General features: G+C 41.8%; 2 protein-coding genes across 2 annotated transcripts in view; one reads left to right on the plus strand and one right to left on the minus strand.

Annotated features, from left to right (window-relative positions):
• The window catches only part of LOC115058073 (PH domain leucine-rich repeat protein phosphatase 1-like), a 39919-nt gene extending 30129 nt beyond the window's left edge, over positions 1-9790 (plus strand). The window contains exons 5-17 of the mRNA XM_029525380.1: positions 332-478; positions 1864-2091; positions 3239-3441; positions 3809-3869; positions 4398-4493; positions 5065-5220; positions 5568-5768; positions 5873-6035; positions 6130-6260; positions 6516-6629; positions 7053-7247; positions 7345-7573; positions 7667-9790. Of these exons, the coding sequence (XP_029381240.1) occupies positions 332-478; positions 1864-2091; positions 3239-3441; positions 3809-3869; positions 4398-4493; positions 5065-5220; positions 5568-5768; positions 5873-6035; positions 6130-6260; positions 6516-6629; positions 7053-7247; positions 7345-7573; positions 7667-8983 (3241 nt within the window). The 3' untranslated portion in view covers positions 8984-9790. The remainder of the gene's footprint in view (positions 1-331; positions 479-1863; positions 2092-3238; positions 3442-3808; positions 3870-4397; positions 4494-5064; positions 5221-5567; positions 5769-5872; positions 6036-6129; positions 6261-6515; positions 6630-7052; positions 7248-7344; positions 7574-7666) is intronic.
• A 747-nt stretch (positions 9791-10537) lies between these two features.
• LOC115057626 (meprin A subunit beta-like) lies at positions 10538-17841 on the minus strand. The gene is given in 15 exon segments (XM_029524795.1): positions 10538-10757; positions 11191-11353; positions 11619-11798; positions 11905-12372; positions 12463-12561; positions 12564-12677; positions 13361-13513; positions 13688-13906; positions 16349-16527; positions 16656-16773; positions 17183-17261; positions 17359-17398; positions 17472-17526; positions 17617-17635; positions 17767-17841. Coding segments are annotated over 15 exon segments (2181 nt in total).
• Between the last annotated feature and the right edge of the window lie 4716 nt (positions 17842-22557).

A 22557-nucleotide genomic window follows, 5' to 3' on the forward strand; every position in this document is an offset into this window, starting at 1 on the left:
TGAAGGTCACCCCTCTGAGACAACATGCCAATGCCACTGGTCCTTGGTGTTTGAATCAACAACACGGATGTCAATGCTGTGCTTGTTTGCTCAACAATCAAATGTGGATGCCTTAGTCCTGTTATAAAGGAGGGCTTTGTTTATGGACATACTGAATCTAACTGTGTGTTTTTCACTTAAACAAATTCAGTCTAAGCTATATTTTGCTGCATTTCTCATGAATATCTTTCATATATTTACTGATATATTCTACTCCCTTGCAATGTTGTCGTTGACAAAACACAACTTCTCTTCTCTTCTTGTCTCGTCTCTTTTTACAATCTCGCTGCAGGTTTTCTCGTCTGCGGAGCCTCAACCTGTCCAACAACCATCTTGGCCAATTTCCCCTGGCCATCTGCGACATCCCCACCCTGATGGAAGTAAACCTCAGCTGTAACTACCTGGCCTCTGTCCCTGGCTCTGTAGGAGCCATGACAAAGTAAGTAAAAGCAGGAAGTTGCTGATGTGCATTGTGAGATGAGCAACAGGTTTTGTATGTTGCAAGTTTTAAATCTCATCTAAACTGATTATACCCACAAGTTTAGGTGCGTTGTACTTTTATTCTGTATTCACTCCAGGCCTTCTTCCTTTTTGAGTTATTGAATCATTGATTTTGTTATAGTTGTTTACTTTACCTCTCCCTGCCTTTGGCAGCATTTAATACTAGTAATTTGCCAACTTCTACTGCTGACTTGAGACCAGTGTTTGCTATCTCATGTGAATCTTTTCCAACTGCATTTTTGTTAGTTTGACAATCAAAAGTTTACACAGCCAAATGTTACCTAGCAACAAGCACATGACACGGCAACCACCATGATGTACTTTGCTAGTTTCAGTATGAGCACAAACAGCAACACAGGTCACGTGGTTTCCCCAGTCTACTTATTTTCTGATTGACATAAGACAAAAATCACTCCAGTCCATTTTTTTTACTTGTGCGTTTTCCATCATCTATTTAAAGATTTCTTTATCATGTTGCTGGGCTAAATCTGTTGTGAACAAGCGATCAGTGGCAATCTCCTTTTTTGTATTTTGGCAAATGCCGTAGATTGTCTTTGGTTTTGTTTTGTTTTGTTTTGTTTTGTTTTGTTTTGTTTTTTTTTGTTGTTGTTGTTGTTGCCCACTGCATTACATTAATATATAATGTTACTTCTGATTCTGGTGGCTGAGAAATGGCACATGGTTTTACTGTGACACTGTTACTCTGCCTCCAAATTGCAGAATTATCTTTTTTTTAGGCAGATGGAGCATATTTTGCTGAATGAGGACTTTTGTCTTCATTCAGCACCCATTGTCTCATGGGAACACCCACAGCGTTTTGGTTTCAGTCCAGTGCTAGACCCCTTGCCTGTGCAAAAACTAATTTTACTCACACTCTTTCACAGTGTGAGCAAAATGTGAAAACATTTCAAATGTTAATGAAATTCATGTGTTATGTCAATACAATTTGCCCTTTTGTAACAATAGAGGATATAGCATTGTTCTGTAGTTTAGCTTTGGTGGTCCTGACAGCTTGGAGAGGAGATTTAGTTTGAATTGAAAGTTCATTTGAAAATAAATATACAGGTATGTGGGTTGAAACAAGGCTAGATGAGAAGTTAATCTGCTGGAATGATCTGTCCTGCCTGTAAATTCCTGTACTGGCCAGTAGGGCATTTAAGATATTACTGCCATCTGCTGGACATTAAATGTACTGACTGAGAATCCACAAAGTTAGTACAGTGTCATTGATCCTGAGCGACACTATTTGTTCAAGAAGAGAAAAGTCTTTTCCCAACACCGCTTTTACAAATCAGTCTATTCTCATGTCTCTCTTTCTCTCAGTTTGCAGACATTCCTCTTGGATGGCAACAGTCTAGATGAGCTGCCTAATGAGCTGGGTTCCCTCCAGAGGCTGAGTTACTTAGGCCTTTCCTTCAATCAGTTCAACCACGTGCCCCAGGTGCTGGAGCGTTTGGCCTCCATGGAGAAACTCTGCATGGCTGGCAACAACCTAGAAACACTCACCCTGCAGAACTTCAGACTTCTTCATGTCAAACACATTGATTTAAGGTACGACAGCAGACGCAGATGATTAGGCTGTTAATATTAAAAAAACATCTTAGTTATGAGATATGTAATTATGAATAATTGAGCTAGATTTAAGAGTTTATCTTTAACAGCTTTGTCAGACATCACTTTAAATCTCTAGTTACACATGTCCCCAGGCACTGCACTCAGTGACACAAGTTATCCTTCTAATGATAGAAACAAAAACACAAAGAGGAAGCCACAACACCATCAGAGAGCCAGACAGCACGGAATAAGGAAATCATTTGCCTGTAGTGGCCCCGTCAGGTGTCTTCCCATTGTTTAGAAAAGCACAGAGCTTCAGTGACTTGCAGTATTTTCCAGTTAATGCTTCACTCCTACCAGTGTGACTTGAACAGAGTCAGTAGATGCATTTTCCAGCATTTCTCACCTGTTCGGGCAAAGATTATTTATTTCTTTTGAGGGTGTAATCTTTTGGGTTCAACTCTGGAACTAATTGTGACTGTAGCAGTCATCAGTCTAGCTCACCTGTGCAGGTATGCTCCTTTTTTGTATTTAGAGTGAATTTCTAATAGTTTCATTAAAAAAAATAATAATACTGACAGATTAATAAAACATTTAAATAACCAACTGTCTGTTGCAGTCCATATCAAGTCAATGGGCATTTTTGTTCTTCAACATTATACAAAGACTAAAACTGGATATGACATGATATCTTATAAAACAATAAAATTGAACAGTCAAATCATTTTATCATGAATTGTGTAATAAACCAGTTACTTGGTTCAATATTATGGGCTTTTTTATTTAATCCTGGGAAAATGGTATTAATAGGAGAGAAGCTTATTGAATGTTATTTATATTACAAACTATCAGCCTTCTTTCTTTCTAGATTTGGTTTTTGTTTTACAAATGCATTTTCTTTCCAGTTACAGTTGGCTTTTGTCAAATTCTATTGTTTGTCTGTGGAATGAAATCATATAGCTGTGTACTTTAAGTCTTATCGGTTTTTGCCATAAATGGTTTAAGTTAAAAAGAGCTCAAGTGCAATATTTCAGCCATCACCCAAGGCATGTTCCCCGCCCTTGCAAGAAAGGCCACAGCCTGTGCAATTCAGCCTGATCCAATTGGAGTTGAACCTTTACCTCCTCCCTGCTCCCTCTGTCAGGTTGAATAAAATCTCCAGTATGGTGCCAGATGAGCCTGACCTGCTTCGGCACGTGACCCAGCTGGATGTGAGGGATAACAGGCTGATGGACCTGGACGCCTCAGTCTTCCCCAGGCTGGAAGTGCTTCACTGCGAAAGGAACCGCATTGCGATCCTCAAGGCCAGGGGATGCCTCCTCAAAGGCATCTACGCTTCCAACAATGGTGGGTTTGGCACACAAGACTTCATGTTCTCTGCAAAGGCAATCATGTATGGACAGAAAAAACAGATGTCCTTCTCTTTCACATCACTGCCTTACCTTACCTAGCTGTTCCACAACTGAAATCACTGAAATGTATTTATTTTCTGAAACTCTAACTTATAGCACACCTCACCCTTTTCTTCTCCTTTCTAATATGCTTTTCTCTCTAAATGCATATTTTTCATGATTGCTGCAATTTCATTGGCTGTCATCCTACTCCAACCTGCCCCCCTCCCAAAAGTCTCCCCTTCATTTTCTATCTACCTGCTTTTGTAATAGACCGCATTTGTCCTTGCTGTAGGTTAATGTGTTTGGATTTCTCCCTACAGAGCTGCGACAACTGGATGTCAGTCCTGTGCCCTCCAATCTTAGCTGCATGGATATCTCGAGGTGAGAGAAATTCCCAGGACACACGTGCATACAAAAAAGAGAATGCAGCACTAATTGGAAAAAGTATTTTGAAAATGTGGATCGGTTACACCACATCATGTCTGTCCTACAACAGCTCAAATTGTTGAGTGTGAGTCACATAATTTGCTCTCTGACAGAACTGAATGGCAGTGATTGGATATTTGAAAGTATGGTGACCTTGGTTCAACTGTATGAATGCTGACATGGCCTTTGATTTAGTGAAAGATAGGCTGTTAGCAAATAACCAAACTCCATCTGTGTTTTTTTGTTTTTTTGTCTGAAACACAAAACATCAACACTTGGTTAATTTTCCTGGCGACAGGATTCTACAATATTCCAAATAACAAATTAAGCATTAACATCCTCAACTGAAGATTCTGCCATGTCTTCTTGAGCAGGACAGAAATTCAACACCTGGTGCATGCTGTTACATGCTATTGGCGTCACTTTCAAATTGGGAAATGATTTATCATCACACTCTATGTCACACTCGCTTTCTTTCTGTAGGAACCATTTGGAGTCCTTGCCAGACTGGCTGTGTGAAGCCAAGAAACTGGAAGTTCTGGACGTGAGTCACAACCTCATCACTGAGCTCCCGGCGCGGTGAGTCTAGCTGTGTCAGTGACTGTGACTATAAGCCTGTAAACGTGGCAGCAGGCAGCATTATTCTCCCTGCCCTTTGTCGGCCACTCATCTTTCCCCCATAAAGCCTCATAAATCACACAAATAGCCTGTAACCTCCACAGCCTTGGCCCATTCTCTTCCACTTTATATGGCTTCTTAGAAGGTCAGCTCAGACGCAACTCTCTTTTCCCTCTTCCCTCTGTTTCTTTTCATTATTTCATATTTCTTTTCTTTTCTATTCCTCTTTTTTTTCTCTTATTCCCCAATCTTCTCAGTGTCTACAGACCCAATAAGTGTCAGGATGATTAATTTTTAGCTGCTGGCGCCACTATGGGCGCTGCTATTTTCTGATTCCACTTCCTCCTGCTGCACTATCCTCATTTCCATGGCTATTTCAGCCCACATCTATCTACCTGTACATCTGTACATTTATACATCCATCCATCCACCTATCCTTGAAACCTTGTAGCTTCTAAATAGTCTGTGTGTGTTTCTTCTTTTCTTGATGTAAGACTTCTTCCCAACCGTCTGTACGTTCTTCATGCTGCAGGTTGTTATGCAGCAACAGTCTGAGGAAGCTGAGTGCAGGACATAACCAGCTGCAGAAGCTGCCTGAAAGAGTGGAGCGCCCTCTGCTGGAGGTTTTGGACATACAGCACAATCAACTGGTGGAGCTGCCCTGCAACTTGTTCCTCAAATCTGACAGGTAGCTTTTATCATCAGCTGGCAGGAGTGTTTTCATCTCATATTTCATCTCATTACTGCTTCAAAAATGGAAGAATACTTTTTAAATATCTGTTCATTGTGTTTATAAATGGACATAAAGGCCCATTCACATTCAAAGTAGACAGATAAGCCAATGAAGTGGGATATGAATACAGCAAATAAACAAGTTAAATGCATTTACAAAACATGAAGTAAACAGAATGAATAAAATAGGACATGGATTAAGTGAGAGTATTTTGTTTGGTGCCATAAAAGAAGAAATTCATCAAGAAATTTGTAATAAAAGTGACATATCATTTCACACATCTTCTTCATTTTTATGTTCAGCTTACGATGCGTAAATGCATCGGCTAACAAGCTAGAGCACCTGCCACCTTCCAGTCTGTCAGACGAGAGTCACAGTATCCTGCAGGAGCTCTACCTCACCAATAACCAGCTGACAGACAAGTGCGTGCCCATGCTGACAGGTCACTCACACCTTCGTATCCTGCACATGGCCTTCAACCACCTCCAGACCTTCCCAGCCAGGTAAGGAAATCACTTTTTACACTGCAGTATCACTGTTTCCTCAAATAGAACCGTAGATTGTATCACATTCTTCAGCTAACCTGTTAATTTGTCTTGTTCTTCAGTAAAATGGCCAAGTTGGAGGAGTTGGAGGAGGTGGACCTAAGTGGAAACATGCTGAAGACTGTGCCCACCACTATCATGAACTGCCGGCGAATGCACACTCTCATCGCCCATTCCAACGCCATCGAGGTCTTTCCCGAGGTCATGCAGCTGATGGAGATGAAAGTAAGCAATCTGCAGTCGCACACCCCTGTGAACCTTTAAACTTGTACTGTGAATGCATTTATGTGACTTCTTACATCTTGCCCTCTGTTATCAGTGTGTGGATCTGAGCTGCAATGAGCTGAACGAGATCACACTTCCAGAGAATCTGCCTCCAAAGCTCCAGGAGCTCGACCTGACCGGAAACCCTCGTCTCAATCTGGACCACAAAACCCTTGAGCAGCTCAAGTATGTTTTTGTCTCTTTGCAGGTTATATGCAGGACATCTGCAGATCTTTTAAGTGTGACAATTATTTGTATTTTGTGTAACTTCAATTTGCATTTTAAATATTCTCAATTTAGGTTTAATCTTTATCTTTTCTTATATATTTAGCGTGTAGTCTACAGCTTTTAGAAATACCCAAAATGGATTCCTCAAGTGTTTGATACAGCTTTTTCCTCAGCTTGATACAATCTATTTGATCTTGCTCTTTTGTTTTCCAGCAATATTCGCTGCTTCCGTATTGATCCACCACCAACGTTTTCATCGAATGAGGCATCTGGTGGGCCCGCTGTGTGGAGTCATGGTTACACAGAGGCCTCAGGCGTCAAGAACAAGTGAGTTCAGCACAGACAATGATGAAAAAGCAACTGCTATCACACAATCACTAAACCAAAGCTCAGAAGAATGAGCATTGTTGCAGCCGGAGGACTTAAATGAAGGTTATATTGAAAACAGGAATTGTGCGCACATGTCATTACTTCCAATCCAATATTTTTGATGTGCAAACTAAAGATGCTATTATGGTACTGTACACGGCTTTAATCCCACACTTTATTGATGGTGGTTCTACTTCACAGTAATGAATCGTAGCTTGTCCAAGGTTATTAATGTGTGATGTGGTTGGGATCAATATGCAAACAAATGAAAGTGATTATGTCTTTGAAGCCCAAATTGTTTCCGAGCGGAGGGCATGTTTCAGTGACATTATGTCCTTATCCGTGTATTCATTTTTTTGTTGTTATTGCTTTTCTCATCAGACTGTGCGTTGCAGCCCTTTCGGTGAACAGCTTCTGTGGGAGTCGTGAAGCTCTTTATGGGGTGTTTGATGGGGACAGGAATGTGGAAGTGCCCTACCTTTTGCAGTGCACAATGAACGACGTGCTTGCTGAAGAACTACACAAAACCAAGAGCGAAGAGGACTACATGACCAACACCTTCCTTGTCATGCAAAGGTACACGATAGGCATATTTATGCTTTCTGTCATCTTGTGTGTTGCAAAAGTTTAGTTTTTAAACTGCTCCGATATCCTCTTTTCCCTGCTGCTGCAGAAAACTTGGGACTGCGGGTCAGAAACTGGGTGGCGCAGCGGCTCTTTGTCATATTCGACACGACCCCACTGATCCCGGTGGCTGCTTCACCCTCACAGCTGCAAACGTGGGCAAGTGCCAGGCCATCCTGTGCCGCGATGGTAAGCCGTTGTCTCTCTCCCTGCTTCATAATGTCGGGCTGGAGGAGGAATACCGACGGATCCGGCAGCACAGGGCCATCATCACTGAGGTAAAGATCCTTAAAACAAACCATGTACCAGTGGAAATCACTGTGGAGTGTATTCATGTTCTAACTATTGTCATATATTTACTCTTTTCTTAGGACAACAAAGTGAATGGTGTAACTGATTCTACACGAATTATGGGCTACTCCTTCCTTTACCCGTCAGTCATCCCTTGTCCTTATGTGCAGACAGTCACTCTCACCCCTCAGGATGAGTTCTTCATCCTGGGCAGCCGCGGCCTGTGGGATACTGTATCTCCTACCGAAGCTGTTGAGGCTGTTCGAAACGTCCCAGATGGCCTTGCTGCTGCTAAGAAGCTGTGTACGCTGGCACAGGGATACGGTTGCACTGACAGCCTGAGCGCTGTTGTGGTCCAGCTCAGTGTGAGTGAAGACTGCTGCTCCTGCTGCTGCTCTGAGCCTCCCCAGCCGCCTCCCAGCCCCGGCTTGGGCCCCTACCCCTCATCGTCCTCTGGCATCAAGGAGCGGCCTTCGGATAGTTCCCTCCCGGTGCCTCCTTCTTCCTGCAGCGAAATCAGCAGCGAGATCAGTACCAGCGAGATGAGCAGCGAGGTGGGCTCCACAGCTTCATCTGATGAACCACCACAGAGCTCCCTGGTGCTGCTGCATGATCAGACCCAGCATCCTCATCTCCACCTGCACCACCAGGCCCATTCATTGTCCTTGCAACACCAACAGGCCCACGCAACCACCCAGCCTTGTCAATATCTGTTCCCAGGTTCAGAGCTGCCATCCACCCGCAGCTGTTGTGCCCTTCACCCTGCCTGCTTAGCGGGTTCCTTCCAGAGGCAGCTGTCTAGTGCCACCTTCTCCAGTGCTCTGTCTGACAATGGGCTGGACAGTGAGGACGAGGAGCCCATTGCTGGTGTTTTCTCTAATGGGAGCCGTGTGGAAGTGGAGGCAGATGTCCACTGCCTCAAAGCAGAATCCTCCTCTTCATTGCCCCAAACATCTTTGCCCTTGTCAAACAGCCAGGAGCGCACCCTGCTGACCCTTCCTCCGCCTCCTCCACCACCGTGCACCCCGGAGCCCCTTGAGGAAGGGGCCGACATGAACCTTGGGGAGGCTGAGAACGGGCTGGACAGGGAGGAGTCATGGCAGGGAGTTGGAGCAGCAGGTGGAGATGGAGGAAAGTTGGCAGGCAAAAGAAGAGTGAACGGCTCAGTTGCACGCCAAGAAAAGAGTCACAACCTGATTGAGGTGGCTGCTGACGCTCCCTCTAAGAAATCTGGGGGCTACTTCACAGCCCCAGCCCAGCCTGACCCAGATGACCAGTTCATCATCCCACCTGAGCTTGAGGAGGAGGTGAAGGAAATCATGAAGCAGCATCAGCAGAAGCAGCAGAAGCCGCCTGGGACAGATCAGCCCACAGACTACTACGACACCCCTCTCTGAACCGTAACACCGCCAACTACAGCCTCGTCGGCCTCTCAACTGCTCTGATTCTCCCAAAAATGATCACTAATGAAACCAGTCTCCTCAACAGGCCACAAAATGCACGTACAACAGCTCTACACAGCGTCATCTTTGGAGAACCATGCACTGTAACTGCTCTGCCTGTTTTTACCTGAGCAACATGTAGAATAAAACAAGCAAATGAGCCCTTTAATGATACTCAACCCTCTTGAAAAGCCTGTGGACAAAGCTCCCGGTGTCCATGGTCGTGCCCTTCAAACAGACTGTGGAGCGTTTTTACATTAGACAACCAGCTGACTATGTAATCAACACTTAGTCTTTTTGCAATAGCATTAGCTCGTCACAACACTTGTTAATGTTGATAACAATTCCATGGTTTGTTTGTTTGTTTGTTTTGTAAGAACTTACCATATCTTTTAATGTGAAAGCAGAGATGTTCCTGAAAGAACTTTTTAAACAGAGAGACATAATCTTTTTATTATCAGTGAACTATGTTGAATGGTCCACACGTAATACCACATGTAACTGTTGTAGATAGGGCACTTAAAATACTGTATTTCTTCAGTAAATCATGGCTCTTGGCCTGAAAATGGCATAGAATTTTTTTGTAGAAATTTGAAATACTAACTCCTAGGAGTTGCATACTCTTTATGGTGACTCAGTCACTTTTACTAATCTTCTCTGAGAGAAATGGTGATTTTTTTTTCCAATGATTGTAAATAAGACAAATGTTGTATACTGATGCTTTTAAAGGAACAGTGCACCTGTATGTCGGTGAAAATGACAGTGGGGGAGGGCTATGTGGCTATTATGACGGTGTCATCCCTCTCCCTCTTTCTGTTTTTGTTCTACAATGGACGCGCACCAATATGACACAACACAAATGTTTTTGTGCAATTGCTGGTCTGAAACCCAAAACACAATATAGCATCACTTTATCTAATGAACACTATTGACAGATATTTGCATGCACGCACATACATGTATATGCACACACACACACACAACACACCACACACACATACACACACATACACACACAGATGAGCGCGCGCACACACACACACACACAGAGTGAGTGACAGGTATATTGGTTCCACCCCTCCTTCCTCCTACAGTTACTGTTATCACCGCATGACTGTGTCAAGTTCAGTAATACAAATATATCCATGTGGAAGAGACAAAACAAATGTTCCTGTCTTTGGTATAATAAATTTTAAATTTGTGAATATAAGTCATCATGTCTGTGACTTTTTTAATAAGCTTTATTTGTTCAGGTGCTGATATAAAACTCTGTCTCAAAATAATTTATTTGACATAATGCTGTTACAGTTCTATTTTGTTTGTACACTACATGACCAGAAGGGGGCAATCTCATAATACTATAATCAAATACATGTGATGGCTTACATTGATCTATATATCCAAAGCCTGCTCGTCTGTACGTGGTATTTAGCAAAATCAAAAATGTTGATTGATTTTATTGTAGTTTTTTTCCTGCCATTCTTTTTTTTTTTGGCAATTGAAAGTGTCCTACAGTTTTTCTGCACACACGTTGCCCATGACGATATCATCATTACTCCTGGATTTCTTATACTTCTTCTTCACACAGATGACACTGACCACTGTAACCACCAGCATGACTCCCAGCACAGACAGAGGAAGGACAAGTGCGAGGTTGGTTTTGTCGTTGGTGGAGCCCCTGTACTGACATTTGTTTCCATAGTACCACCAGTCATCTCCTACCTCACACCTGGAGAGCAGAAAGGAAAAAAACAAAAAAACTTGCAGGTACTCTCTGAACTCATTGAAAGGATTGAAAAGTTTGTAGTTTATGCAAAAAGAACATTTTAAAATGATTTAGATTTACTAGCTATGATAAGCATCAATCAGCTATGTTTCTTAGATACCACCATCATATATTCAATATCAGGAAAAAATGATGGTGGTTAATATATAGCCAGTATCAAGAAGTGATTAGCTCAGTACGAAGATAAAGACATTGTGAAACAGCTGGCTTGGTTTTGTCCACAGATAACATGAAGCAGGAAATTATGTTTTTAAATTATTCCTTTGATAACAGTCATGATGTCACACAGAACTAAATTAACGCTCAATTTGGTGTGAAAGTCAGAGAAACCCTTAAATGTTTTAGACTGTAACATTAGCAGCCAAAAAGTAGTCACCTGCACGTAGCTTTCCCCTCATGCACCACACAGACTCCATTGTTCAGACACTCCACGCTGAAGCAGGCGTCGGCAGTAACAGGGGTGGCAGAGGATGAAGATGATGTAGATGTGACCGGCAGTATGGTCGTGGTAGGCTGGGTCACAGTCAGATGAGACACATCTGAAGATAGAAGTCAGAATAAATAAGAGGCAGTTAATTCGCCTGAAGTGGAGGAGCATCGATGAATATGAAATGAAAAAGGACCCCATAATTAACTGCCGTGTTTTTCTGACAGGTGGGATATGAGTCACCGATATAATCACGCATGACTGGTATTCTTGATCTGACATGATTATTGTACAGACAGGAGAGATGAGTATGTGGAATACTAATGGATAAGAAATTGATCATATCAATGAAAAAGTGGTTTAGTTTTAGTTTTTACCCTCCATTGTGAGAAGAAAGATGGCATCTCCCCCCTTGATAAAATCTCTGCTGCTGGCTCTTAGCTGTGTTAGATACACTGGAGTTCCAGCACCTGGACCTCGGAAATACTTGGATCCATCTGTCAGTGTGACTTCAAAACCCACCTTTCGAGGGTCATCCCAAAAAAAATAGTCTGAATCTGTTTAAAAGGAGGTTGAAAGGCTGTTTAAATAATTGTGTCACAGCACAAATTGTAGTTTCGTTACTTTTTTTGCACCTAAACATAACAGTAAATGTAGCTGCACCTGCTTCCTTCATGTTGGGGTCGGTGGTTACGCTGCGCTGGTTAGACATGCGCTTTTGGATGTGTGGGTTCTGGTCCATCAGCATCATGGTTATCTGTTTCCAGGGGCAGGGCCATTTCTGACCACTGTCCTCCTTACGAGCCACCAGATGAGCATAGGCTGACAACTGACCAGCGTAGCTTGCCTTTCCGTTGGGGTACAGCTCCATTTGGAAAGTGTAACCCTCCTTGGAGGTGAATGGGGGACTGAAGATAGATGTGTTTGTTGGAGTGGTTTCCATAAGATGGCTGAAGTTCTTCACTCGCCATATAAATTCTGGGCAAGTGGTCTCAGAAAGGTTGATGTCATCCAGAGACAATCCCCCTGATGAGTGCCCAGAGCCCTCCTTGGTCCCTTGAAAGACGACTCGGAATTTTTTTTTGGCGTCTAGACTGACATGGTGCAGCTGCCACAGCTCCTGAGGGGATCCTGTTTAGGTAATGATTTACATTTATTGAACATTTTACCAGCACAGTTCTGGTAGCTTCTGTAACTGTAACAAGATTCAGGGATAGTCACCATCTATGGTCTTTATGAAGCGCAGTGTGCCATTGGGGTGAGCTTTGTCATATTCTCTGACATAGATCTTCAGTGTATCCGCCGGGCCGGCGCTTGTTAGTAGAAGAACTGCAGACATTGGTAGCCTCTTTTGGGATAAAGAAGCCTGCTTTCAAGCCGAGCTGAATCCCCAGTGTTGGCCGAGCCGGTACTGAAGTGCATGAAATATCCCGAGCCTTAAGATTCAAATGTCACTTGATTAATAACCTAAACACTTCAGATTATTTCAGTCATTTGATGTAATAATGGAACAGATCACTCTGTTTTACATCAATGGCTAAATAATACGTTCACATTTTCCCAAGCCTCCGCTTAAACAGAGGGATATTAAACAGCCTTTGGTGAAGAGAGCCCCTCCTTCAGCAGTAAGCGCCCTCCTTGGCAGGGCTGTGGTGGTGGTGGGATTATAAACCAATGCTATGATTTAAAGATGCCAACTGCATTTGTACAAATTGACTGCTTTCAGCTTTTGCTCAACTTTGTGACTACTGTTTGAACTTTTTTTTGGGGTGACAGTGAAACAGTGGTTAGCAGGGTCAATGCTCGGAGCTGGGTCTTTCTGAGTGGAGTTTGCATGCACTTGGCTTCCTCCCACCATCCAAAGACATGCAGGTTTAGGTTACTCGGATACTCTAAATTTCCTGTAGGCACAAATGTGACAGTGAATGGTTGTTTGTCTCCATATGCTGGCTCTGCAATAGACTTGTGTCCATGCCATACCCCATCCTCTCCCAGAATATTAGCTGGGAATCCCTCACTACCAACGACTCAGACACATAAGTAAAAAGTTGACTATTGTTTTGAGATGTAATGGAGTCAGACGTCATATCGTAGCATATCCCTCCAAGGTAATTCTCACCAGTGCATTTGCCCAAGTTGGAGTAGTCAGTGTTTGGCCCTCCATCAGCTTTGGCAGTCCTGACCCAGTCTGCTGTGTCTCCTGGTCCCTGGATCATACCACAGATATTCTCACGTTCAAAGTCACATGAGTCCAGGAAGGTGGAGGCCTTAGCTAGAGGACAGTTCGTAGTCAGACAAGTGAGGGACTTTGAACTTTTCGTTTTAGGAGATAAGATGTTTGGACAGCTGAGAAACATTTTTAATTGGAATATATAACCTGGATCAAAATCACACCACACTTATTTCAAAGAGATATGCAGCTTGGCTGCTGGTCGTTGACTCTTACTGCAGTTGTAGAGACGGTGCAGTTTGAGCAGGTCGCTGTCACTGAACTCCATACGCTGGCCAATGACATCACTGAAAGCAGAGATCTTGGTGACGATGGTGGGCCCGGTCCCATTAAGAAAGGCGTTTTTACTGTAGTGCATCATGGAGCCGTAGTCGTAGGGTACGCCCAGTGAGCTGGAGGTGGTGTCATTGTAGGTGTTGAAGTTGTGTTCTTTACCTGCAGAGCAGTCATAAAAAGGATGCAGTCAATCTTCATTCGCAGAGCAGCAGACAGCTACTACTACGTTACTCAAAATATGCATCACCTGTTGCAGACAGGTAGGGGCCTCATTTTGAGCTCTCGGTAAGATAACCATGGATACATGAAACTACATATGCAGAGATTGTTGTGTTTTTTTTTTGTGTGTGTGTTTGTTTTGTTTGTTGTTTTGATGCTGAAGGTGGCTGACCCCTGCTGACCCCGCCCCCAATCATCACGTGCTGTCATCAAGACCGCGTCAGAGGGCAGAGGTCATCAGGAGGCGGGGCAAGCAGCCGTCAATCATGGCGACAGAGGCGCTGTGTGTGAAATGACAAGAGAAGAAAAAAGAAACGGCCATGGACTCGCTCCTGGATGGCTCGGAGGGGGCGGTACGGGCTGTCCATCCTGCAGAAGGGACTGGAGGTAACGAATTTGTTTACATGTCAAAAATATTAGTTACTTTGCTTAGTTCAGTAGTTCGCTATTTTCACGCCTGTATCGGTCTTTTTTGACTCCGTCACGGCGCTCTCTCGGGAAAACGTCAGAGAGGCAGCTCCGTGAGTCCTTCCCCTGTCGTTGCTCCACCCGCTCCTCCTCCTCGTCGCCATGTTTTGTTTGTAAGTTCCCGCCGAAGAGCGGTCTCTCGTCCTATTTGTGGAGCGCACTCTGTCTTCCTATTGGTCCCGTTCAGAGCTAACGTCGCATGACGTCATAGTGAGCGGAAAAACATTGTAAGAGTTTCTGCTTCCTGGTGATGAAGCATCCAGACGTCAGCTTCCTATCCAGAAATCACGTGACACTAAAAGCTGTTCACAGGTGTTTCAATCTGACTATACTTGGAGAATGATGATTACATTTTGTAATTACAGGAATTGAGAAATTGTTTTGATGTTTTGTTGACTACAGCAGTCTAACATACAGTCACATTTACATGAAAACTTTGGTAGCTTGAACACTTTTTGACACGAGAAGCAGCAAAACTTTGTAATGAATCTACTACAATCACTGCAGTCGGCCATTTTGATTTACAATGAGTTTAAAATGCCCTGAAAAATTTGTTACTACTCTTATTTAAGCTTCCTGTGTTTGTGTGTGTGTGTGTGTGTGACGTAAAGTCATGGATGTATGAATGTATCTTTCCGTTGTCTTTTCATAGTTAGACCCAGGCGTTAACTTGGATAAGAGATTATGGACTACAGCTCCACTACTATGTCAATCAGACTACACCCTCCAAGTACCAAAAAGAGGAAACGACTTAATTTCATATTTCACCATACTCGTGTGTTTTTTAGATATTCCTAAAGAGATCACTGAGCCAACTGAAGTAAGAGCTGGAAGAAGACTAAAGCCTAGTGCTGTCTGTTGTTGTTGTGTCCTTGGAACAAATTCTTTCTTGGCTTTTGGGAATGGAGAGTGAGAGTAGTCAGTCTGTTATGAGTGAACAACTGTGATTATGACCCCAGCTCCACATCTCACTTTGTTTTGGCCTACAGCAATTTTTATCTTGCGACAGTGACGTGCCTGTTTTATTCAGCATGATAATCTTCAAAAAGTCTAAATGCAATCACTCACTTGATGATTATTTTAAGCTTAAATAAAATCACCAGAAGTATAAAGCTAACTTTGTTAATTTACAGTTACATTGTTTTTAGTTACATGACTTGAATATCACTACTACTAACCCTACAACATTCTATTTTGAGTAAATTATCACACAGAAAAGCTCAACTATCAAAAAATATCCATAAAGGCTAAATAAAACATGAGAATGTGCCAACCACAGTCCTCCTTTCAGTCATCTGGCCAAAAACCACATTAACAAAACCCATAAAATTAGACACAAAAGGCCAAGGAGTGCTAAAAAGTTAACAAAGTTTTTGGATGCATAAGATGTACAGTATAACAAAAAGAACAGCTTGTGTACTTTGGTCAATAAAAAGATTGCTGAAGAATGAATACACCAAAGACAACACACCAGTAATATCCTCCAATAAAAGTTGCTTATCAATAGCTGACACATGTTAAAAGCTTTAACAAAGTTTTGCTGACATGTCAAAGAGCTCAACATTTTAATGACAGACTAGAATAGAGTTGATTAAATGAGCATAGGTCAATGCACCACAGCTAGACTGTATGGTATTTCAGAATGTGTTTATTAGCTTCTGCTTGACTATGGAAAATGATACAGCCATGCAGGCCAACAGCACATGCCTATAAAAAATGTTTTAAATCTATAAGTTCTATAAGAAAGGCCGCTGCCTCTAGTTTAGTGTTGATGTAATGAATGTAAACTTTTGTACCATTATAATTGCACACATGCCAACTGAATCCATGAAAAGGGTTTATCATAAAGGTTAAAGACTAATGAGATATGAGAGCATGAATGGGCAGCTTTGAAATTTGTAAGAGGTTCAGTACCTTCTGAGATGTGGTCCCACATGATTTTGACATAATCATCACGATCTGCCCTGGACTGCTCATGCCAGAAACCCAGAGCATGAAGGAACTCATGTTCAATGGTGGCAATGCGGTCACAGTTTGTTCCTATGGACAATTGCTGCTTTCCAACTCGCCGGTTTCCCACCGAGGAGAAACATCTGTTGGGGGAAAAATTATGTAGAATCCACAATATCATTACTGAGGCCCTTTTTCTGTAATTATGAAAAGAAGAATATATAATGGATGAATCCCTGTCATGCTATCCAGTCAGACCATAAAAACCTACCCGCCTCCTTTAAAAATGGAAATGTAGTTTGCCTCTCCGCTCCAAGGCTTGAAGTCGATGCAAGTCTTTAGCCGGTACTGCTCAAAAGCCTTCAAAATCACACCTTTTGCATTGATCTCTGCAGAGAAGATGAAAAAGAGTTCCTGTTAAAGTTTCAAAAGAAAAAAATGCCTCTCAAATCTGTTTGTAAGGATTATGGAGTCCACAAAACATTTAATATGAAGGTGGTGAATTTGTTGATTTACATTTAAATTAATAAATGGATAAGATTTCTTGAGCTGATGAAGAGGCCAGAAGGTGTCAAGGACCTTAGACAGATTAAAGCCTTTTATGGTGGAAAGGGTTGTAAAAAGTCACACTTCTTCTTGTTTGCAACTTTAAGGAGCAACATGTAGCCAGATGGCTCTTACAGGAGAATTACAGTCACATAAACGGATCAATATATGGGACAATGCATATTCTTTTTTTTTTATTATTATTATTTTTTTTTTTTTTTATTATTTTAGGATTGCAACAGTCACGCTTACCTAAGTCATCCTCCATGTAGTACGGGATTGTCTTTGGCCATCTATACTCATCTCCTAAAATGGAATTACGAGTTTGCCTCTGCAGCAGTCAATAAAAGCAATTACAAAGATTAGCAAACATAGATCAGTGTTGAAACATCTTCACAAATTTGAAATGGGCAGTTAAATGATCATACCTCCTCAAGCACAATGTCCCCCTACAAGATTCAATCGCCTCTGTGGAGACAAAGACTGTGGTCACAGAAAATGATAATAGAAATAAGGATGAAGGTTTTTCCTTTCTGTCTGCACACCTTCATTGATGTCAAAAATGTCAAGGTCCCGTCCGCCGTCCACATCATAGTCTACAAGAGTGAATGGAGAAAGAACAATAATGAAAATTAAATAATTACAACTTTAACTTGCATCGATGCCTTGCCTGTTTAAACACTTACCTCTTACTTTTGGTGTGGACTAGAAAAAAAATTTAAACGGTTATTGATTTTTTAATTTATTTTTTTATTATTTACTGGCCTACTGACTGATGAAGAGAAAATACAAGTTTGTAGTTATTAGAGAAACTTTAAAAAGAAATAATTCCTCACCAAACAAAGCGTAGCCCCACAAAGGATGCATGCAATCTGAAGAACAAGTACACGTGTAGTTTTTCTTCCCCCCATGTCCCAAAGTGGCCCTTTGTGTGGGACAGCACATGAGAGGTACTGAGCTCTGACAAATGCTTTGAAAGTAGAAATTACAAGGAAGTTTCTTTTAGGTAATAAAAGAAAGACATACACACGCTCACAAGCCAATAATTGACAGACCTGTATAGGGTCTAAATTTCACAACACCTTTAATCTCCTTTGTTATCTGCAAAAAAGTCTTTACTCAATTGCAGATTGGTTGTAATGGAACGTGGAGCAGCACAACAGCTGTACAACCTACTATGATAGCTCAACACCATACTGGATCAAAAACCACATTTTACAAACTTCAAAATTACAATGATACTATGATACTACAGCATTATAGTATATATACTAATAATGCATGTACATTGTAACTGTTAATTGTCACTGGCAGTGCAAACTGTAGTTTGTTGCAGTGGCAGACATGAGATTATCACTGTCTGCACTTCTATATCAGACTGCAACAGATGCTTTGATTGATTGATTGTCTTTAACTACCAAATACATTGAACCAGAAGAATATGTTCTCCTGGTGCTTTTTTAAAATGCAATTTCACATGATGATATACTTGGTAAATTCTGTGTAACTCTAAATGTAATTGGTGTGGGGGGGGGGGGGTATTTTCAACATTGTTAATATACTAACATCACCATAATTTGCAGAAACAGCTATTCATCCATTGTTTACATAAACTCCCAGCATACTTATCACTGACAGAAGGCACAGATTGCCTAGAATGATGCTGTAGTTTATCAGTGGCCTAAATAGACAGGAACATGCATTAATACCCACGTTTTTAAATTTGACAGTTAATGAAACCTGCAGGTCTTTCATATTTTGGGGGGAAACACACACAGCAGAATGTCAGGAGAACACGCAAACTGTGTGCGTCTCCAGGACTAATACAACAGGATGCAATGTCTCCACAAGAGTAGCTCTTTCACAAATGACAATCTACAAAACACATCAACTAAAGTATGCCCCATAAATGTAGAAGTGGAGAAAGTGCACCACTCCATTAGATGGGTTGGTCCGTGATTAGTATCTTACTCTGAAGCTTTAGTTCCCAAGGCAATCATCGTCTCCGTGATTATAGTGGAACTAGGACAGACCAGAAGGAAACATCAAACACAGCTGTCACATTAATGCAAACTTTGGACGCTTTGGTGGTATCATATTTTATGTGTTGGTGATTACTTATTGATGTTTCCTGGGCCTGCTTTGTTTTACTTAAAGATTGGTTCACAGAATAGATGGAACTAATGGAGCTGAACTCATGCTGATATCTTTCCTGTGACTGAATAGCAACTATGAGATTAGCAAAGTTTATAGGATTTGGAATACTTCCAGGTGTATTCCTGATTTATTATAGTGAAGGGATGAAAACACACATCAGTACATCCCGACCCCTCACTTGTTCAACCTCATAGGACAGTTTCTTGTCTGATCCACCTGTTGTGATAAACTTCTTCATCCCTACATAATAGGAAATATTATTTTTCCCCGTGTTGCATTAGGTTCACAAAATAAGGTCCCAGCTTGGTTCTTTTTTTACATTCTTCAATTACACAATACTTTAATTTATAAGCAGATTGTATAAATTGTTGTTATTTTATTATTATTAAAATTATTAAAATTTAGCTGCTTAAATATGACTTTTTTTTTTTTTTTTGGTCAACTCATTTTTCAACATATAATTGTAGAAATTGAAACCGAAATAATCTGTTAATCCCTGCAGGGAAGTTCTGCAGTTTGGTATCTTATTTCCAACAGTTCACGAGTTGTAAAGTCTGGTGGCAGTGGAAATGAACGCTTTTCAGTATTTTTCTATCCTTCATCATAGACTGAATAACCATCACTGCTGTGGTTTCTCTGTTAAGGAGTGGATGGTCTGGCTACTTTAGGATGGTTTCTGTCACCACGGAGCCAGTTCTGGGACATACGCATGCGAGTAATCACCAAAGCAAGGCAGAAACTACAATAATGGAGGAAAGAGAGATTCAACCGGCCCCGTCCTTGTTGAAGGCAAAGAGTTGGATTCATTTTACCGGACCTAGGACCAGTCTAGGTCCTTAGAGGACCTAGAGTCCTATAAAATCTGTTTTTTTTTTCCAAATTCTGCTTTAATTTTCCCCATATTGTTTTTTTTTTTTTTTTTCAGTTTTTAATTTTTGAGAATTCCATTTTCAGCATTTTATGCTTTAATCCTGAAACAGTGTTTGAAGTAATGAAATATAGACAATTTCTTCAGTTATAACTGAAAAGTTGGTTCCTCATTGGTTCCCCTCATCAGATACGGAACTCCACCATAACCTGCATTACTTTTTCTGGCAAGGACATCCCACTATCATCAACAGTCACCAACCTCTGCATCGGGTTTGGCCCACACCTAACCTTTGAGGCCCACATCAATCACCTCTGCAAAGTATCATTTCATCATCTCAGGAACATAGCCAGACTCCCTCCCACACTCACCCTAAGAGATGCTGAGAAGCTCGTCCACGCCTTTGTCTCCTCCAGACTTGATTACTGTAAGCCACTTCTCAGGTGGATCCCCAACAAGAGCATCCAGAAATGACAACACATTCCAAACACTGCTGCTAGGATCCTGCTGAGAGTACGTAAATATGAACACATCACACCCATCCTTCACTCACTGCACTGCCCCATCTCCGCCGGATCGAATACAAAATCTCCTCCTCACATTCCAGTGTATCCATGGCAACGCTCCCCAGTACCTTAAAGAACTTCTGACCCCCCCAGACCTCAGCACGCTCACTCCGCTGCACCAACGGCTGCAGACTTTTTCCTCCAAGGACCAAGTCTCGCACCCTCGGCGACCAAGCTTTCTGTTCCTCTGCTCCGCGACTGTGGAACACCCTCCCAGAACATCTGAGGGCTCCACAGACGATAAACCATTTTAAAAAGGGTTTAAAAACTTACCTCTTTAAAAAAAATCTTTTAATCTGTAATTTGTTTCCTGTGTGACTTTTTTGTTTTATTTTTGTTATTTGTTTTTAACTAAATTTTATTGCTTTTGTAGCACTTTTGAGATTTTTTTGTAAAACATAAAGTGCGTTATAAATAAAAAAAAATTTATTATAAAACTTGCTTCCACACATTTAAGCAAAAACATAACAATAAAACAATGAAATATGCATCCCACAACTTTGGTGGAAATATCAAATCCACTGTAAACCTTTTAATTTCTTCTCTCCCATGCTCTTTGGTTTTCTACCAATTACTGACATCTTCAATGAAGTACATGATAGTCAACCTCTTTGTGTTGAGCTCGGTGAGTGTCTCGGACGGCTGCTTCACTAGTGGGGGGGGGTGCGTTATTAGTGAGCCCCACAGAGAATTTTCCCAACAGATAACGATAACGTTCTAGTCTGATCTGGTCTGGGTAGTCTATACTCTCTGCAGGGGTCCGGTCTCTGGTCTTGTCTCAGGTCTTGTCTGGTCTCATCTGGTCCCTCTACTCTCCCTCTACTCTCTGCAGGGGTCTAGTTTCTGGTCTGGTCTAGTCCGGTCCACTCCCTGGGGGGTCTGGTGTCTTGTCTAGTCTGGTGTGATCTGGTCTAGTCTCTACTCTCTGCAGGGGTCCAGTCTAGGCTCTGGGGAGGTCCCGTCTATGGTCTAGTCTGGTCTGATCCGGTTTCTCTACTCTCTGCAGAGGTCTGGTCTCTGGTCTGGTCTAGTCTCTGACAAGAGAGCCCATCTGTGGTCTGGTCTATTCTCTGGTCTAGTCTGTGGTATCGTCTGGTCGCAGTTCCTTGCTGTAGTCCATCACTCGTTACCAATTAACCAATTATCTTAGTGTTCAGGTGCCCGGGAATCGAACCACACCCTTCTTATTGTGGGGCGACAGCGTTAACCACTACGCCAATGTGCTGCTCAGGTCACCCCACTGGGAATCGAAACACGCCCACTATTGTTTATCCTGATTGTATGTGATTCCATCATGAACAGGGAACCATTTAAGGCATTAACTTCCACTCCATACCACATTTTGTGGACTGGCCTGCACATCCCTCAAAAAGCTGTGGTTATCTCAGCATTTCTGCACATGGCTCTTTTGTTCAGACTGATAGTGCTGTGGAGTAATTGCATTTAGTTTACCATGAAAATGGCTCTGGGTCAGAGAAAAATAGGGGATGAAATAGATAGGAGAAAGCAGCTGCCGCAGCTGCAGTCTTTAGACTGGTTGTAGTAGTAATGTTAGTACTATGAACAATATAACATGGCTACATCTACAGCTTTGGTTCAGCTCTCATTATGTGCAATAAAGATGAAATATTAGTATCAGTATTAGGCTGGCTTGATTTCTGATTTCACAAAAATGTCATTTGTCCTTTTTAAAGGGGCAAGCAGAACCTTTCATTTCTCCAGAGGACAGGCTACTTCATTAAAACTGGAATGGATTGTTCTATCACACATCTACACACTTGCAGCTTTACAAGAACAAGAAGGAGGAATGTGAAAAGGTGAAACATCAGAAGAGTTGCAGAAATGATTGAATTTCTTTCAGGCAAGACATTACATTGATCCAAAAAACTGTATTGCACAAAATTAAATCCTAAAAATAACTTCAAATGAGTCAATGAACCTACATATAGTCCCCCCATTTACACACATATTATTTACCCCACATTAAATGTAACTAATTGTCACATTTACACTTTTTAAAATTTACACTTCCAATG

The sequence above is a fragment of the Echeneis naucrates genome, chromosome 17, assembly GCF_900963305.1.
Source record: "Echeneis naucrates chromosome 17, fEcheNa1.1, whole genome shotgun sequence".
NCBI classification, from domain to species: domain Eukaryota; kingdom Metazoa; phylum Chordata; class Actinopteri; order Carangiformes; family Echeneidae; genus Echeneis; species Echeneis naucrates.